The sequence below is a fragment of the Pinus tabuliformis genome, chromosome J, assembly GCF_031772625.1.
Source record: "Pinus tabuliformis cultivar Carrire ecotype Pingquan chromosome J, CPIR1, whole genome shotgun sequence".
In the NCBI taxonomy this organism is placed as follows: Eukaryota; Viridiplantae; Streptophyta; class Pinopsida; order Pinales; family Pinaceae; genus Pinus; species Pinus tabuliformis.
This window is the reverse complement of record NC_142295.1, coordinates 1,511,438,038-1,511,456,419: the sequence shown is the minus strand read 5'-3', so window position 1 is coordinate 1,511,456,419 and position 18,382 is coordinate 1,511,438,038. Positions and strand designations below refer to the sequence as shown.

The window sequence follows — 18,382 nt, the reverse complement described above, 5'->3', positions numbered from 1 at the left end:
GGAGTTGCAGAGCTTCCTTCTCGACACAATGAAGCAACAAATTACCATGCTCACCCTTTCACCCTTCAGTAGTTACCTTAACTATGCACTGGAGTGCCCGAGCCATCAAATTCGTTGGAGGTAGATCAACTGTAGGCTGGCTTTTGTGTGTCAGACCTAATGGGTTACACCTGAAGAGCATAAGGGTGGTCTCAAGAACCATCCATCCTATTAAATGTTTTTGTGGTGCATCGAGTCCTACCGCAGGGAGGGATCCAAGGCTTGTGAATGAAATAAAATCACATTGTAATATTTCCATTAAACATTTATGTAATTCCATAAATGAAATAAATGTATGAATAGGCGACATAAGATCTTACCAAGAGTTAGCATGGATTAACAAGTAGGTGTATTCATGCACTGGAGCACTTGAGCTGTCAGATTCCTTGGAGGTGGATCAACCGTAGGATGGCTATTGTGTGTCAGACCTAATGGGTTACACCTAGAGAGCATAAGGGTAGTCTTGAGAACCATCCATCCTATTAAATGTTGTCATGGTGCATCGAATCCTACCACATGGAGGGGTCTAATGTTTATGAATGAAATCAAATCACATTGTAATATTTCCATTAAACATTTATGTAATGCCATAAATGAAATAAATGTATGAATAGGCGGCAAAAGATCTTACCAAGAGTTAATGTAAATTAACAAGTAGGTGTTGTAAAATAATTTTTTTTAATGTCAGATGGTTTAGTTGTTACAAGTGGTATCATAAGTTTCATATAATCATAAAACATTGTAACTATATTGAATTTATCATAAACTTGAGATAAACATAAAAACTTTGTAACTATACCTTCTAAGAAAGACTATTTTTTAATGATAACTACTTGTAACTTTGTGACATTTAAAGTTCAATTAGTGATCATCAATAATTCCAATTGGGAAAAAATACTATAGATTCATAATTATTTAAAAAAATAATTAAGATTATATATACACTTTATTACATGCTAAACCAATGTTTCTTAAGAAAAATAATTTTGACTTTAAAATAATAAAAATAACAAAGAGGCAAAAGAGCTTGAGCAAGTTAAAATAATAAAATTAAAATTAAAATTAGTGTTTTGTTTTACTCATATAACTAAGCAGTACAATGAAATGAAAAAAATTATTTATATTAAAGTTGAATACTATAAAGTTTATGATTAATCTAAATGTTTATAATTAAATTTATTATTTTAATATAAAAATTTAAAATACTTATGTAAAAGCAATAGCGTTTTAATAATTGAGATTGTATAAGAAACAAAATGGCAATGTATAAGAAATAAATTACAAAGTTTCGCTTTCACAAATATAAATTTATTGTTAATCTCAATTTTAATATTATATTAAAAAGGTTATGCACCATGTGTTCATCTAAATTACTAATTGACTATGGGCGATGTGTCCTTGTTAATATTGAAATATTGAACTCCTGTATGAACTTTTGTATTATTATATTATGAATATTGAAATAATGAACTTTTGTATTATATTGATTATTAATATTGAAATAATGAACTTTTGTTTTTTGTATTATATTGAAATACTGAACTTTCGTATTAATAAATAGTTATCTTTAAAAAAATAACCTTTCTTAAAAGGTATAGTTACAAAGTTTTTATGCTTATATCAAACTTATGATAACTTCATAGATTGCAAACTTTCACTTTCGCAAACATAAATTTATCATTAATCTCCATGTTAACTACTATATTGAAAAGGTTTTGTATAATGTGCTCATCTAAATCATTTTTTGACTATGGGGATGTGTCCTTGTTAATATTGAAATATTGAACTTTTGTATTATTAGATTATTAATATTGAAATAATGAACTTTTGTATTATTCTTTTTATTATTTTATATATATCATAATAAATGAATTAACAATGAGGGTAATTATCATATATTTGGAAGGTGAAAAATGATATCATAATTCAGTTGAAAACTTTTAACATTTCCATTGTTACATAGTATTTTGTCACGCCTCCTGCACTTCCCTGTGACATACCCCAAAGTGCCCAAAACATGACCATTATATAGTATACGCATCCATGTATACAACTCAGATCCCTCCTAAGACTTTATTTCAAAAATGTCTTGAGATTTCCCTAAAGAAATAGCTCTTAAACCCTAATTTGAGCACCATCGCTCTTACGAGGCTTAAACTTGTAATGGTCGCATGTTGCAATATCCTAGACCAGTGATGACATCGATATGTTTGCTCATATACCCGTGATGATCCCAAAAAGGTAATTTTTACAAAGGAGATGAGAAGTTTCGTGATCTAGAAGCTTCCAGAATGGCGAGCTAGAGGTGGTTTAGCATAGATGAGGTCGAATCCTCCTAACTTGACCTCTTTGTATTATTCCTATGAGCTACCTCCTTGAGATGTGGGCCAAATCCTATCTTTGGAGAAGTCCTAACTCCCTTCCCAGTCTATAAATTAATCCTCTCTCATTCTCAAATGGTTAGTCAGGTTATAGGCTAGGTTGATCTATGTCCATTTGCACTCCTATGCTAAGCTTGTGCCTAGAGGCTATTCCTTAGACTTGGAGAAGGAGTGTTTGGAGAGTTTCTTGGCTTGGACATGGATTACCACTCAAGGAGAGACTTTCAACATCAAGGCTATGGTTGTAAGCTTCCCTTTATTCTTTAAATAATAATACAGCTGCTGGTTCATCTTTCGAAAATATATATGTTCATATATGTATTGGCTTGGAAGTCCTTGATCAACTAAGTTATTATTGGATTTTCTATTAGTTTAGGCATGGTTTGTTGTCTCTTGGTCACTTGTGCAGGAACATAAGAACTGAAAGAAGCAGGAACAAGTCCATGACACAAGCGGTTCGAGGATCTCCACAAAGGAAATCAGAATAGCATCAGAGTGAGATAGGTCATCTCTCTCATTCTACTTTTCAATTATAATCTACGAAGATGTCTAGTTGATTGTCACTTCAATTGCTAGACCCACTCATTGGGCTAGAGGATCACCTCTATCCACAGAGAGGATTAACCTTGTCAACACCCATCTTTGACGAAATGTTTGAAACAATGGTTCTTGCACATTGGTTATAAATTTGAATAATTTTGGATTTTTAAGTTGCGCTATTTTGTTTAGTCTAGTATTGAAGTATATAGAAACCAAGTAATGATGAAAATGGATTGTTTTCCTAATTGATTTTTAGATTAAAATAGTCAATGAATGTTGTTGCTATTGTCATTTAACATTTTTCTTTTTTTTCTTTGCAGTACACAAGGGAAGTTTTCATTTTTTTCCAACAACGGTTGTTGCTTTTGGAATGGATATTGCTATTTAGAAATTTCTCCCCTTTGACATTATTGAGATTCTCTTTCATTGGCTTCTTTTTTGTGTGTTGATGAAATTTAAGTTGGTTTGTAGACAATGATGCCTTGTTTTGGAAAACCTGTTTTTTCTTGTGACTTTTGATCGATGTCGTGAGAAAGAGTTAGGATTTATTTCTTTCTCCACTCATTTTCCCAATGATTTCTTCCTAGCATCATAACTTAAAAATAGTGGTCACTTGTCGAATATGGTGTTTCATTTTCTTCATTCTGCATACAAAATTGAATGTATAATGGGATCAATGATTCTCTTCAGCATGCCTGGAAGTTATTTGCATAAAAAACTATTTCATTGTCAACCCTTTTATGAAGACGTTTATAAATGTTAGATTTCATAGTGTTTGGGAGCGAGGCTTCTTCTATTTATTTCAAAAATACAGTCCATGAAATTATGAATGGATGTTTTTGAAACATGTTTGTGAAAACATGGACTCACTTTTTCTCATTTGTAGTAGTGTTGACGATGTTTGAAAGAAGACGGAGCTTCCATACGGTGGTGTAACTCCACCAAAGGAGGCTATATTATTTGAAGAAATTTTTATTGGGTATATCTAGACAAAGATTATGAAGATTACCCTACTTATGGTTAGACTATCCACTCGTTGGAATTGAACAAAAATAATTGGGGTTACTCGTTTGTTCCTATTGTTGACATATGATTTATGTCATTATGGTTATACAAGAATCAACTTGTTTTTGTTGTTAATAATGGTGGCATGTCTATTTGGTCACTTGAAAAGATAAAAAAAATGAATTTGGTCGACTATCGAAAGAGCAAAATTTGGAATTTTTGAAGATTATTGGGGACATAGATGGTCATTTCTTCAATATGTATATTTGGATATAAATACTAAATGTGTAGGTTACGTATAATTGCACATAGTTGGAGAAAAAATCCCTGTGCTTGGTTGGTCTGTTGTACAGTTAAAGTTGTATGATTTATTGAGTGGACTGTGCAAAACGACAATTGTTCATGGATTGTTCGTGTTTGAAGCATCATGCTTCAAACTACAAATAGTTGAACAATTTGATGATGTGATAGAAAATGGAAATCTTTTTTCACCGATTCCTAATGCAGATTCTATTATTGACGTACCTCCACTACTTGTGGATGTGTTCAATTAGCGTTTGAGGCATGCACATGTTCTTTTATATATATTACTGAACACTTTATGTATGTTTAATGTTTTTAAATATTTTTTTGAACATCATTGCAATTCACATTTTGAACTTATATTAAGGAGATAACCTCATGGTTGTATCTACAAATGGTGGAGGATTTTGATAATGTCATTGAAAATGGAAATGTATTTTTGGTTATTCATAATGCCGATTGTATTCTTCACATAGGTGCAGTATGTGTGGATGTAAGCATTTAACATTTTAGTCTTGAACATCTTTGTTTTTTTATAATAAAGAAGACCTTTTATAGGTTTTAAAATATTTTTTAGCATCATTGTAATTCACATTTTGAAGTTATATTGACGACATACGTATGGAAAAATTCGAATGCGGTTCGTATTTCTTTGTTTTTAATTTCTTCAACTTGTTATTGTATCGATTATGTGTAAGGGGAACATTTTTGCATGTGTTCCAAGTTTGTCGTGGGAAACATAATTTATTCAATATTTCTTCTCTACACTTTTGTTAGTTTTTAGTTATTTCAAGATTGAAGAGTATGTATTAGCATCAAACAGAAATGTGAAACAAATTTTGAACTAGCTTTAACTTTATCATAGAAATGATGAGTGAAATTAGAAGCAAGAGTGGTGTGAAAACACCTCCCTCTGCTGTCACACAACAACGATTAAGTGAATACTAATGACAACAATATCAAAAGAATAAGTAAGTCATTAAAGCACGGAAAAGAGTTGTGTATCAACGAAATTAAAGAGCTTTAGCAAATGATGAAGAAGGAGGACCTATAAATCGTAAGTATGAAAAGAGTTGTAGTTTTCTGTAGTGAATTTTTTTTTGATGGTTGTTTCATTTCATGTTTATGATTTTAAAGAACTTATACTTTTTGAAGGTTTACTAACTTTTCTCTTTTTTTTTTGGAATATTGTGTTTCGAAAGAGAGTCTTCATATGAACAACAATGGTATTTTCTGTGAAAACAATGAAAGAAATGTCATTTTTGGAGTTGATAAGAACTATATGAATGAAGAATTTCTTAAAATGGTTGGAAATTTGGGAGACTGTGTTGGCTAAGAGGGTTAGTTGTTTCTTGGTAGCGACTATATTGTTAATATAACTACCCTGGCTGAATCTGTATGTAATGTGTTTGTTGGAACAATGTAGGGAGTTAATTTTAATTTTCCTTTTCATTTTCTTTTCTTCTGCATCTGAAATTTTTACTATTCTTTGTTTTCTTGTATTGTTTTTTCAGAACATTGTCAAAGTCATTACTAACCAGAAAATAGATTCGGAAGTAGTCAAACCTTTATTTTTTCCTGAATGCGAGTGTCGACAACCAACTTGTCAAATTTCAAGAAATGATGAAATGTACAATAAGATTAATCGTAAGTTTATAAAATTTTGTCTGTACGTAGGAGAAATTTTTTTTTGCATTTTTCTTTGGTTTGTTGTTAATTCTCTCGAAAGTTTGGTCTTCTTCCATATATCTTCTTAGATGTTGTATGTTTTGGAAAATTGTGTTTACATAGGGACCCTTGATAGATATGAGAACCTAGGGGGCTATGGAAATGGTGAAACAAATATTATAATGGGAGATAGGTACTTTGATTCCATGGAAGAAGTTGTTTCCTATGATGTTTTTAATGGTAGCAATATGCTTGATAGAATGGTTGGTAATTTGGGTTGGTCTATGGGAAATGTTAGAACCAATATTTTTCAACGTAGCTCTACAGAGAATATTGTTGAAGCCGAAGAATGTCAGAATAATTTTCCTCTTGGCGGAGCACAGGCTCTCAATGCATATTTATTTTCAAAGGTTTAGTGGTTGTTAATGTTAAAAATTTATATTGTTTTACGAATGTCTTTTTTGATGTTTTTCTACAGAATTATGTTGAGGTGAATAATGGTCAACAAACAGATTTACAAGAAGCACAAGCAATATCCGTTCGACCACTTGTACGTAGATAATGCAAAAATGAAGAAAATGTAGATTGCTTTATTTCATTAACAAATTTGATTTGTTTTTTAGATATTTCATTCTTACAAACGTTATTTTCTTTCTTCCAAGAAGAATTTGGTCAGGTGTAATGAATATAGAAGAATGCTTTCCCATTTTGTTATGGAAATAAATGATAAAACCAATAATCCAGTTCCACGAGTTGTTTCGCATGATCACCAAGCTAGAAGTGTGTTTCGTATAGAAAATAAAAGTGTTCAGTATCATTTTAGCGAACAAATGGTTGATATGCATAAAAACTTTCAGTCGAGGATTAATAGTTTGGCTGTTGTGCAGATGTGCCATGTATGTAATGAATGTTATCCTGGTATAGACATTTTCAAATTGCATGAGGGGCCGATTTGTAAAATATGTAAGTATGAGAAAGGTGCTCATCGATTTTCTCACTTTAACAACATGGATCCAGGTGAGCAGCCTGAGGTTCTAAGAGTTTCGAAACAAGCTTAAGAGGTTAAATCCAATATTGCAAGCGAAGCATGCTCTTGGTGGTCAATATAAATACAAAGGTCACATGATATGTTTTCCACAATATATTTCTTCAATTGCAAAGAAGGTTCCATGACGTGTTGAAGAACTATATTTTTTTTATTGTATGAAGGAAAGGTGTTCAATCTCAATACTATGAATGCTATGTGAAGAGACAACACGTGATGGATGCATTGCGTTATAAAATTGAAATGGAAAAGTACTACATGGATGTGTAAATTGACATGGATTTAATTGCTTCTCTCCCGAAAAGACCTACTAATGATTCTAGCAAGTTACAATATGTCAATAGTCATGTTGATGATATACCTAAAATGGATGTAGAGATTGAAACAGATGGGGTTAATTTTTTGCACTGTCACCCATCATCCTTTATTTCTTGCTTACCTAATGAATCCCGAGAAGCTGATCGAATTAGAAGATTTATTGAGAATGAAAATAACACATCCATTGAACCAATAGATTGGCCAAATATTGGTACATCTCCCATTAATGAATATAATATTGAAGGACTGTTAGAGATGGTGTTCCCCACTTTATTACTTACAGGTGATGTTGATTGGTTGCATCATCGAATTTGTAATGTTTAGATGCATGAATATGGTTTGCATCTATTGAGATTTTATGATAAAATATTTGGAAGTCATCCTCGATTTCAATATTTCTTGTTGAATATGATTATGTGACATCGTAGTCAGGAAACAACTTCATTGTTTTTGAAGAAAAATATTCATGAAAATGTGTTTGTAGTTGTTCAGGAGTTGTGTCAACAATTTTATGATTTTCCAAATAATAAGTTGCCTGAGAAATTAATGTATTTTGGATCTTGTCTTAGGGGTACAAAGATTATTAGACAAAGTGTCATTTTGAATTAACTGATATGATCAACCATTTGGGTTTCCCTACTTTGTTTTTTTGCATTGAGTGAAACTGACACAAAGTGGCCTGATTTTCATAGAGTTATGCCTTCAAGAAGATATTTTCATCGACAAAGTGAGCATGGCAGAAAGATTCAAAATGTTATTCGAAACTCGCATATAGTTGCTATGTACATGCAACAAAGATTCAATATTTCTGTGACATAGTCTTGCAGAGATATCTTGGTGCTAGAGACTTTTGGTATAGGTTTGTTGTTCTTCCTTTTCGACAATTTTTCAATTATTTGAAGGAAAATGTATGTTCTTATGATTGCTTATTATATTTTAATTGGATATTTTCAACCTTTTTAGGTACGGGTGGTAGCATAGAGGTTTCGCCCATATAAACAATTTTTTTTGGTGGCCTGAAGCACCATATGTGGAAACATTGGAATGGTCCGATGCGACTGTTGTTGGTGTAGCAAAGTGATACTTTGACAAATATGTTACAACATGGAATCTAAGTGACATACATCGTTGAAATGTCATGATCCCTCAAAATTTAAATGATTATCCATGTCTTTTGAATACTGAACAATTTTCTCTTGCAATGCCAAAGAACATTATGAGCATTTAGTTAATCACGGGCAAAGGCATATAAAATGCATTGTTGATTCCTTTTTATGTAAAAGAGGGTATGTTCTTTCATGTCGCTATCATGCTCCATGTGAGGTTCGTGTGGAATCAACATTATCGATAGATGAAAAACGGAGAAAAAATATGAACCAACACGAAATGATGACTGTTTAAATGCTCACAATGTTGATATTTTAACAATGTGTTGAGCAAATGTTGATTGTCAGCTAGTTCGTTCTCGACATCAGGTTTTAAAGTATATTGCAAAATATGCTTTAAAGGTAGAGAGAAGATCTTAAAGTTATCATGAAATGTTGACCAGAGCTGCTGGTGAGAGTGGGTCTGAGGCTCCTGTATTATCTATGTATAGAAGGTTCCTTGTTGAGATGCTTGTTGAGTGTGACGTTGGAGCTCAAGAGACATGTCATTTGTTGCTAAAATTTCCTCTTGTTTTATGTTGTTGGAAATTATTCTCGTTGAATGCTTGCAAGAAATTCTACCAAAGGGTTTCACTACATTGTGATGAAGTTTTGTGTGGAAACAATTTCATTCAGGTTTATCAAATTGACTTTTTTTGTTTGGAACACTTATGCTTGATAGAAACAACAAGATCATGGAGTTTTGAGGAGAAGCGTAGGCAAGACAAATGGAGGCCACATGATAAGCATGCTATCAATTGTGTTTGGCCATGGTTTTATGCTATTCCATGTGAGAGGTCGGAAGAGTTTGAAATTTTTTGTTGGAGTGAGTTTCTTTTATACAAGCCATTTCATGATGTTGGTTCAGATATTGGGTTGTCTACTAAAAGTATTGTTGAGAGTTGGAGAAATTGGAGATATCGTGTGTGGCATGTTGATCAAGGCCCTTTTCCAAATGAAGGTGATGAAGAGGATGTGGAGCCGTTTATACATGAAAAAAATGTTGATCGAGATTTTGAAGAGTGGCAGGTTTTTTCGCAGTTAGTTCCTCCAATCTTTGTAAACATTTCAAACCTTGATAATATTAGTAGAAGGGACTTTGATTTTGATTATAATTGGTAGGAAATGATGGTGTCAAATGATTTTTTAGAAGAAGGGGTCAACTTTGTAAAATATGCGCAGTTTGTAGGTGTTTTGAATTCTGAGTTCGTTATGGACACATATTTGTCGCCTTTTTCTCTATCAGAAAAACAACTAGTTGCTTTGAAATTATTTTTTAACACTTTTCTAATGGTGAACATGATCGCGCTTTGAAACTGATTATTCAAGGTACTGTTGGAATAGGGAAGTCTTCTCTCATTAGGTGTATTTCTTATTCTCTTTCTAGTGCAACAACGAATGTTAAAAGTCCATTGTTATTTCTTTCTCCAACTGGTATTGTTTCTTTTAACATACGTGGGAAAACAATACATTGTGTTTTAAAAATTCCTATAAAATATATGAAGCCACTGTGTGGGTAGGCTTTGGCAGTGTTCCAAGAGGAAATGAGGCATGCTCGATATATATTGATTGATGAGATGAACTTCATAGGTCCAAGTCTATTCATACAAATAGATTTTTGTTTGTGAGAAGCCTTTCCTAAAAAGAAGGACTGTCCTTTTCGTGGTAGGTCCATCATTCTTGTGGGTGACCTTGCCCAACTGCCTCTTGTTTAGGATAAAACCTTGTATGTAGGTAGAATAGTTAGGAATGTTTTGTGGGAAATCTTCAACATTGTAGTGGTTCTGGACAAAATTTATAGGTAGCAAGGAGATGATCTGAGACAAGCATATTTTTGTAATATTTAAACCAATATTAGAAATGCAGAGCCTTCTCTTGTTGATTGGGATTTTCTTATGACCCGTGTTGACAGTTGCTTGGATCAACAGAAAAGGATTTTGTTTGATTCTTATGTTCATTTATTTGCAATGAATAATCTGGTCAATTTTCACAATCGGAAAATGCTTAAAGCATTAAATTCTCCTATTGCGAGATGTGTTGCAGAAAGTTGTAGAAGAACAAAAATAAGTGATAGTGATGATGATATATTGGAGCGTGAAGTATTGTTATGTCGTGGAGAGTGTGTTATGTTAACATGTAATTTGTAGGTTGAAGCTAGTCTTGTTAATGGTGCACTTGAGTATATTGAAAATCTTTTCTTTGCGCCTAGTTCAAAGCCACCACAACTTCCATAATTTGTTATAGTTATGTTTGAAAAGTATTGTGGTATTCCATTTTATAAGGATTTTCCAATTCTTGTACCCATTTCACCGTTCTTTAGGGGAATATGAGGCAAATGCCTTTGAAAATGGAATGGGCGTTGACAATACACAAATCAAAGGGGATGACTTTGCAACGAGCCATTGTAGATATTGGAGACAGAGAAAGGCATGGTTTGACATTTATAGCTATATCGAGAGTGAAAACAATAGATGGTTTACGTTTCACCACCTCTTTCTTTTCAACGTTAAGCAAAAATGAAAGATAATGCATATGTTACACCTAGAAGGAAAGAGGAGGAGCGACTAAAGTCAATATAATTTTTGGGGTATTTATCTTCAATATAGTTTACTGTTCAAGAATTCTTTTTTAAGTAAATTGACTATTTCAAAGAAATTATTGTTTGTTTTCTTGAATTATAGTTGTTTGCATTTTTCTCTCGTTCTTTGAGTCCTTTTATATTTATGTTTGAATATGAAATAACCAAAATCATAAATGAATAGTTTTCTTTTTGTTAATTTGTTTTCTTTGAATGTACTGATTTTAATTGTATGTTTTTGTCAATGATTCACAGATATGGAGAACAATGATGGTAATTATTACATCAGAGCATTTAATTCTATTACAAAAACCATTAGTTTTGTTACCTTTATTCGTGCAAGGTTTGATATAGGACATGGCTTCCATCCTGATTTTGTCGATGAGAATATACGTGTTGTGAGTGGAATGAAATCAAATGTTCGAAATTTATATCATTTGCACCAAAGAGAATGAGGGAGCAAGACGAGAAGGGATTGGTTTGAAAGCATGAATTATCATGATCATTATCCTGTTGATTTGAATTGGTGTTGCTTTTGCTAATGCGTTGGGTGTGTCTTTGAAAAGGCTGCTATCAAATGATTATGTTCTGGTTGAGTTTTGAGAGTTGAATTTTGTTGTCAAATGTGTCACAATTGTTATTATTATTTCTTTCAATGTTAGTAAACTTTGCGTTGTTGTCATTGGTCCTTTAATGTTTAAAATTTCATCTCATTTCTTTGTTGCATTGCGACCGAGATTCTCCGAATCGTCATTTCTTAATTATCATCAATGCTTGTTAGTGATTGACAACAATTGTTGTTGATGTCAAAATTTATGTTCTCTTCAATGTATTTAGTTTTTCTTATGGCTATACTTACTATTCAATAACTCTATTTATATTGTTTTTTCTAAGATTATTTTCGTGTAATTATATTAAAATTTCATTTCTTTAATTTAAACTATTTTATCTTTTATTATATTAATTTATTTTATATTTATTTTATCTTCTATTATATTAATAGTATTCTGAATAAAAATATTTTACATTTTCAATACTTTAGGAACATTATTTTAGATTTTTAATTAGTGATATTATTTTATATTTTTAATTAGCAACATTTCACATTCCTTAATGTTATGGTTTTGTATTTCTATTTCGGTTATTAATTTATATTATTAATATTTCATTGTTAATTTAGTTGTTTATTTTATCATATTTTTCTATGATAAATAATGTTATATATTTAGATTATTAATTTTTGTTAATATGTTTTATTTAATTTCATGTTTGTTTTATGAAATTGTGTTCAATTATTTTTTATAATATTTTTTAAATATTTTAATTATTGTGTTTAATATATGTATTATTATTAAATTCTTAAATTATTTTAACTTATTATTATTATTGATATTATTTATATTATTAATATTAATATTAATTATGTTTATTATCGTTTATCAACCACATTTCTATTTCTATTAATATAAATGTGGATAAATAATTAACATAAAATTATAAAAACTTTATTTTAAAATAAATACACCAACTAAATAAATAATAAACACGGGTAATTTTGCAAACCACCGATATAAACAGATTCATATCATGATTTAAGAGAAAACATGTTAAGACAAATGTACCATTAACAAGGGGAGCTGCGACGCAGCGAGTCCCTGCGTGAAGTTGAGCCTGCTTATATTGTTCATGTCTAGAGCTTATATTGTTCATGTGCTTAGACATAGTTATTTTAGCTATGACTTTAAAGGTAAATCATTGTAGCTTTACCTAAATCTTAGTATTCACAGTTTGTTTCATATTTTTTTAGTGATTTATGCCAAGTCATAGCTAAAACAACTCACCCCAAGGTAAATCATTGTAGCTTTACCTAAATCTTAGTATTCACAGTTTGTTTCATATTTTTTTAGTGATTTATGCCAAGTCATAGCTAAAACAACTCACCCCAAGTGATTGGCAGCATATAAATATGGTTAGTTTCAGGACAATGCGCGTGGAAACCGTGGGATATCACTGTAAGGACGAGCCAAGAGGGAAGCACGCAAACCGAGTGAAAGTCTATGAATGTTTCAACCTAAATTATAAAAATATTTCGTCTTTCACAGCGACTCTATGAGCGTTCTTAGTCGTACAAATAAAAGAATCGAATGATTAAGCTTTTCTAATCTTTCATTATAATTTTTAGCAAATATCTAATCATATGATTGATTTCCTTTTGCTTGTCTCCATGCCCTGGATACAGTGAATTTGATAAATTAGTGCACATTATTATCAAAAGTATCAACATAATATCGCAGTTAACATGCCAGATTGTAACAATTAATCATATTTAGATTTTAAACAGCACAAAATGCATAGAAATTCACAGAATGTACAACCAAAAGAGAGGAATTTGCAGTGATTTAAAAGCTTTACCGGAGTTATGACAGTTGTATATTCCATCTCTTTAGAGTTTGCCAACTTCTGGTTCTTAGACAGAGATGACATTTCTGAGGAGTTTGAACGTCGTGGAGCTGAATCCTTCCATGTCTCCAAAATCTTTTTACCTAAAACGGCTTCGTTGGGATGCTTAGCGACGGGCTTCCGGGGATAATGAGCAACCGAGGAAGTATGAGTTTGAAAGGAGAACATATTTTGATGAAGATCTCGCATGAGCGAAGGCTGCGTTCTGGTAAAACTTTCGGCATCTTGAGTGGGGTCGAATTTTGGATTGATTTGCATTCCTTCGAAAGAGTTGTCACCGCTAGAAGGATTGAATTGCATTGATTCAGAAGGATTGTCACAGTGGGTACGCAGAAAATGAGAATTTAAGTAAACAGAAAACCTTCTTGCAGAGAGAATCTCATTGGCCGACAATATTAAAATCTGCTTCAAGGCTTATGGATTGTAAATTGTAATAATTACGTAGCTATGTAAAAGTAAGCAAAATGTTAGGATAATAATGTATCTACCCAACGCAACGCCCGTTTCATAGGTAATAATTACTTGTAATGGATTTCGATATCGTTAACAAATATATTTTAAGACGAGGCCACACGTTACACAGGAGACATGTGATGGACATGCATGCAGCAACGTGTTTGTACGCACCAACGTGTTTGTACGGAACGTGGGAAACAAGGCCATGAGAACCACCATGGCTCTCCAAATCTGCAACACTTGTGCCTGAAACATGGCTCTCCAGACCTGAAACATGGCTCTCCAGACCTGCAAAACACTGCCAGAACCATGCTACAAATAATAAGAATCTAGTCTAGTCTTACTGTTTACTCAGGGTAGTCTTACTGTTTACTGAGGGTTTTCGTGTACTTAGGAGGAAGGGTATAAATGGCCAGGTTTTCGTGTACTTAGGAGGAAGGGTATAAATGGCCAGGTTACCAGTGCGGCTATGGACGAGACAATCTGGCGAGAGCTCCCCGAGGAGGCTTCGGAACTATTTCTCCATGCCGTCCATAGCTTTCTTCAACAGCGTCGCAGCGTCAACATAAATCGATTTGAGAAGTTTTGATGCAAGGAAGAAAACCAAATCGGCAGAAGGCAAAGCAATTATTTCATCAATTTTTCCGAGAATATGATATTGAGCTGCAGGGTAGCTTCCAAGAAGAAAATACAAAAAATAACAAAGCAAGATAAACATATTACTGTTACCTGTGAGAAGTCCGTCGCCGTCTCTAGTAATTCTGGTCCTTACAATGCGTGGATGGATAGAATTTGCTGTCACATTGGCCTTCATTTTCTGCATTCTAGACGGAAACTTGTGTTAAATGTTTATTCCTTGTAAAAAAATTGTAAATTTGAGCGGTTATGGAAAACGTAGCTCAAGATTAAGGTTACCTCGAGTCTCAACGCAAGCTCTTTTGTGTGTAGAATATCGATAGCTGCTGTAAGTTTTGACCCAGATTTGCTTGAATCTTTGGAGTTTGTTCTTTCTTGCGCATATGACAGATTTAATAATAATGGCTCTTTGTTTGATGCGTTTCTTCAGGTTGTAGCGTCTCAAGATTGGCCTGAAGTCACTAAATATGCAGGCTTAGTTTGTGCTCAGGCACATCGTCAGGAACTCATTCAGGATCTTTACAAGTCTGGCAGGATCCTGTGCGAGGGTCTGCAACTGGAGGCATGATAAAGTATACATTTCTTGTCTATCCCTAAAAACAGAAAATATGTGCAAATGTGGCCGAGTGTTTGACCTGCTTGACTGAATTAAGCTTTTTTGAAGCAATGTTTGTGCAAGCATGAAAGAGGGGTCATTCTAAATTCTTCTTTTGCATCTCTGCTTATAACCCTGGTTTCCCTTGAATTTTTTTCGGAAATAAATAGTTTCTGTGAAAATTAAGGAATAACAGGTACAAGGAGCGAGTTAAAACATTTAAAGAATTCAATAAAAAGGCGCTAGAAAGTAGCTGTATGAGAGATCTTACTTGAGAAATCGATTTGAGAGTCAGTCGGACTGCTGAGGAGGAGGCCGGACTCGTTATCCGTGGAATCGACAAGCGATGCATCAAGATCCATTGTTGAGCGTTGTGTTGAGGCTACTATACGATCTGTGAGATCCACTGCTATACAATCTATTGAAGCTGTTGTAAAGCTCGATCTGATCAGCGAAGGGCAGTTAGAAATAAAACCCAGAGGCAACGTACTGGACTACATTAGCACCGGTGGCGGAAGGTTATAACAGCGGGACTGCACAGCTGCTGTGCATGTAGCACGCACATGCTTCGCACAAAGACACCTCCCGCCATGCAAAACTTGACCATACGGCCGACACCTGCAAAAGTGTTGGGTATTTTTAAACGGGAAAATACCAAAAACCAAACAAGCAAACACCACAGAGCCAATGCTCTGTTTCCACTGTTCCAGGATCTTTTGTGCACAAGGAAGCTTTTAAAAAAAATTACTCAGAACAGAGTATTACACAGCCATAAAATCATTTCCATTCATTAAAATATAAAGCCTGTTACATATGTCTTCCTCTTTGTTGAGAGGAATTCACCAAAATTACTTTCACCCATCAAAAATAAAAACTCTGTCTTTTCTCTCCACCTGAGAGTTCACTGTGCTGGGTTTACTGCTGTAAAACCCCTTTTCACTTTACTGGTGTAAAACTATTTTTACACATACTGCTGTAAAAATATTTTACACATACTGCTGTAAAACAAACTTTTACATACGCAGTAAATTACATTCACAATTTCAAAGATACTTGTGCGTTCTTTTCCCCTGCATTTCAATGCATACCCAATACATAAAAAAAATCTATGCACTACCGTGCAATGTCTTCACCTGCTTCATGTGCTGGTCTTCATTCTGAGCACTCCCTGCTCTTTCGCTGCTGCGCGTTACACCACTCTCATATGCAACAATAACATTGCATAACATATATGCTCCACTTCTGCTCTTTTTCATGCACTGCTGTGCACACTATTCTTTTCGCTCCCCTAAGCTCTCATTTCACAATGGCCAACACTTAAAAAAAAACATTACAACCCACCGAGCTCTACCTTCATATGAATTTTACATTGTGTATATATCATGATATAATGACCATACCTGTCATTAATATCCACCATACCTTCGTGCATAAAAATTATTTACAACGGTGGGTTTTTCAATCATATATGGTCAACGCATATTACAAAAAAAACATATGCATTTGTTTTAGTTTTTTTAATGCATATCCAATGCATTTCCAAAAGGATAATACGTGAATATGACTTTTTATGCCCATACCTCTCATTGGTGTAAAAGTAATAAAAATAAATGTTCTGCCAACCATTTACGACCCGCAATAAATTCAATTTAATTCCTTTTTGCAGACAGGAGTGGCAGTCAACAGAGAAAGTCTTTCACTCCACGCAGAAATAAATTCATTTTGACGCAAGCGGGCAGCAGCTTCGGAGATCGACGGTGGAGGATGAAGAAGCAAATCCAACGATGGAGAATGATATCGGAAGCCACCTTGTTGCTGAGCTTTACCTCCCGATGGGTCAAAGTTGCCTACGTTAGGCGAGAGCCACGTGCCTGCACCAAAACGCATCGGAGCTCAACAATACGGAAACCACTTTTCATGGATGGTTGTGCGATATGATTCTGGGCAGTTTTGTGGTTTTGCAGGCGGTTTTGGTTGATAGCGTACGGCAGCGTTGAAATTAGATTTCAACACTCCCCTTTAATTTCAACTGCTGGGCTTTCAATCTTACCCAAGCACTTCCTCTCGTAGAGGGATTCCTTAGTACTGCTGTTACAAAGATATCATCCTCACATAGAGGGATTCACCAACTGCTTCTGATGCAGTTCCAGAAACAATCAAAGTTGTCTTCCTCTTAATAGAGGGATTCACCTGAAACTGTGCTTAAGAGCACCTTCCTCATGACAGAGGGATTCACCATGTGACTGTGCTTAAGAGCACCTTCCTCATGACAGAGGGATCTACCAAACTATGCTAGAGAGCATCTTCCTCTGAACAGAGGGATTCACCAATGACTATGCTGAAAAGCATCATCCTCTTGATAGAGGGATTCACTAATGACAATGTGCTGAAAAGCACCTTCCTCGTTAACAGAGGGATTACAAACAGACACTGCTTTACATGCAGTTCCAAAACAAACAATCGTTGCACTGCTGTGTGTGCAAACTCATTACAATGTTCTCTTATGCTGATGCATATTCTCTGCTGCACTGTTGTGCCATCTTCTTTACTGTGTCTACCCCACACTGCTGTGTCTACACTTGTTGTTGTGTTGCTGCACTTCTCTTACATTTCTTTGCAAACTCTGCATTACTGTGCCTTCCCTTTCTCACATTCACACTGTTGTGTGAGAATTCTTTACTTGCGCACTTATGCGTGCTTCCCTTCTTCACAATGGGAAAACTTTTCTTCACGCTGCTGCGTGCTCCCCTTCACTCATTACAATCATACTTCTGCTGTGTCTCACTTGCATTTCAGATGCAACCAACACACTCACTGCACTTACATTTACTGCTGTAAAGAAAAAAAATTCTTTTACATGTGCTGCTGTCCATTACCTTTCATTTCTTCAACAAAACTTCATGCTGCTGCATTTTCTTATTTGCATTGCTGTGTGCTTCTCCTTCTTGTCATCATGTTGCTGTCCATAACTTGCTGTTGTGTTGCTACTGCAATTTGCACTGTGGCTGCTTTTTGTTTCATCATACTGCTGTGTGCCCATACACGAACTCTTTACTCTCCATTACTTGCACATAGAGAGAGATCATCCTCACGCTGTTTTGCACTGCATTCTCCACACAAAAAAAAGATTAACACGGGCTGCTGCCTTTTCTTTTTTACATTGCTTCACACAATCTTCATCTTCATTTTTTTATTTTCATAATGCACTGCTGT

General features: G+C 34.0%; 1 protein-coding gene across 9 annotated transcripts; it reads right to left on the bottom strand.

Moving 5' to 3' along the window:
- Positions 1-13,070: 13,070 nt before the first annotated feature.
- On the bottom strand, positions 13,071-15,781 carry LOC149233194 (uncharacterized). Of its 9 annotated transcripts, none has more exons than XR_016248220.1 (7): positions 15,441-15,781; positions 14,854-15,026; positions 14,668-14,755; positions 14,398-14,479; positions 14,110-14,236; positions 13,435-13,762; positions 13,071-13,251 (listed from the first exon to the last, which is right to left on the bottom strand). XR_016248220.1 is itself a non-coding variant. In XM_089379713.1 (6 exons), the coding sequence occupies exons 3-6, from the start codon at positions 14,759-14,761 to the stop codon at positions 13,216-13,218; spliced, it is 585 nt and encodes a 194-aa protein (XP_089235839.1). In that variant the 5' UTR covers position 14,762; positions 14,854-15,026; positions 15,441-15,781; the 3' UTR covers positions 13,071-13,215. The 9 variants fall into 9 exon arrangements, 6 of the variants coding, with proteins under 6 accessions (XP_089235839.1, XP_089235835.1, XP_089235836.1 ...); XR_016248222.1 differs by having other exon boundaries at positions 14,398-14,475; XM_089379713.1 differs by lacking the exon at positions 14,398-14,479 and having other exon boundaries at positions 14,668-14,762.
- Between the last annotated feature and the right edge of the window lie 2,601 nt (positions 15,782-18,382).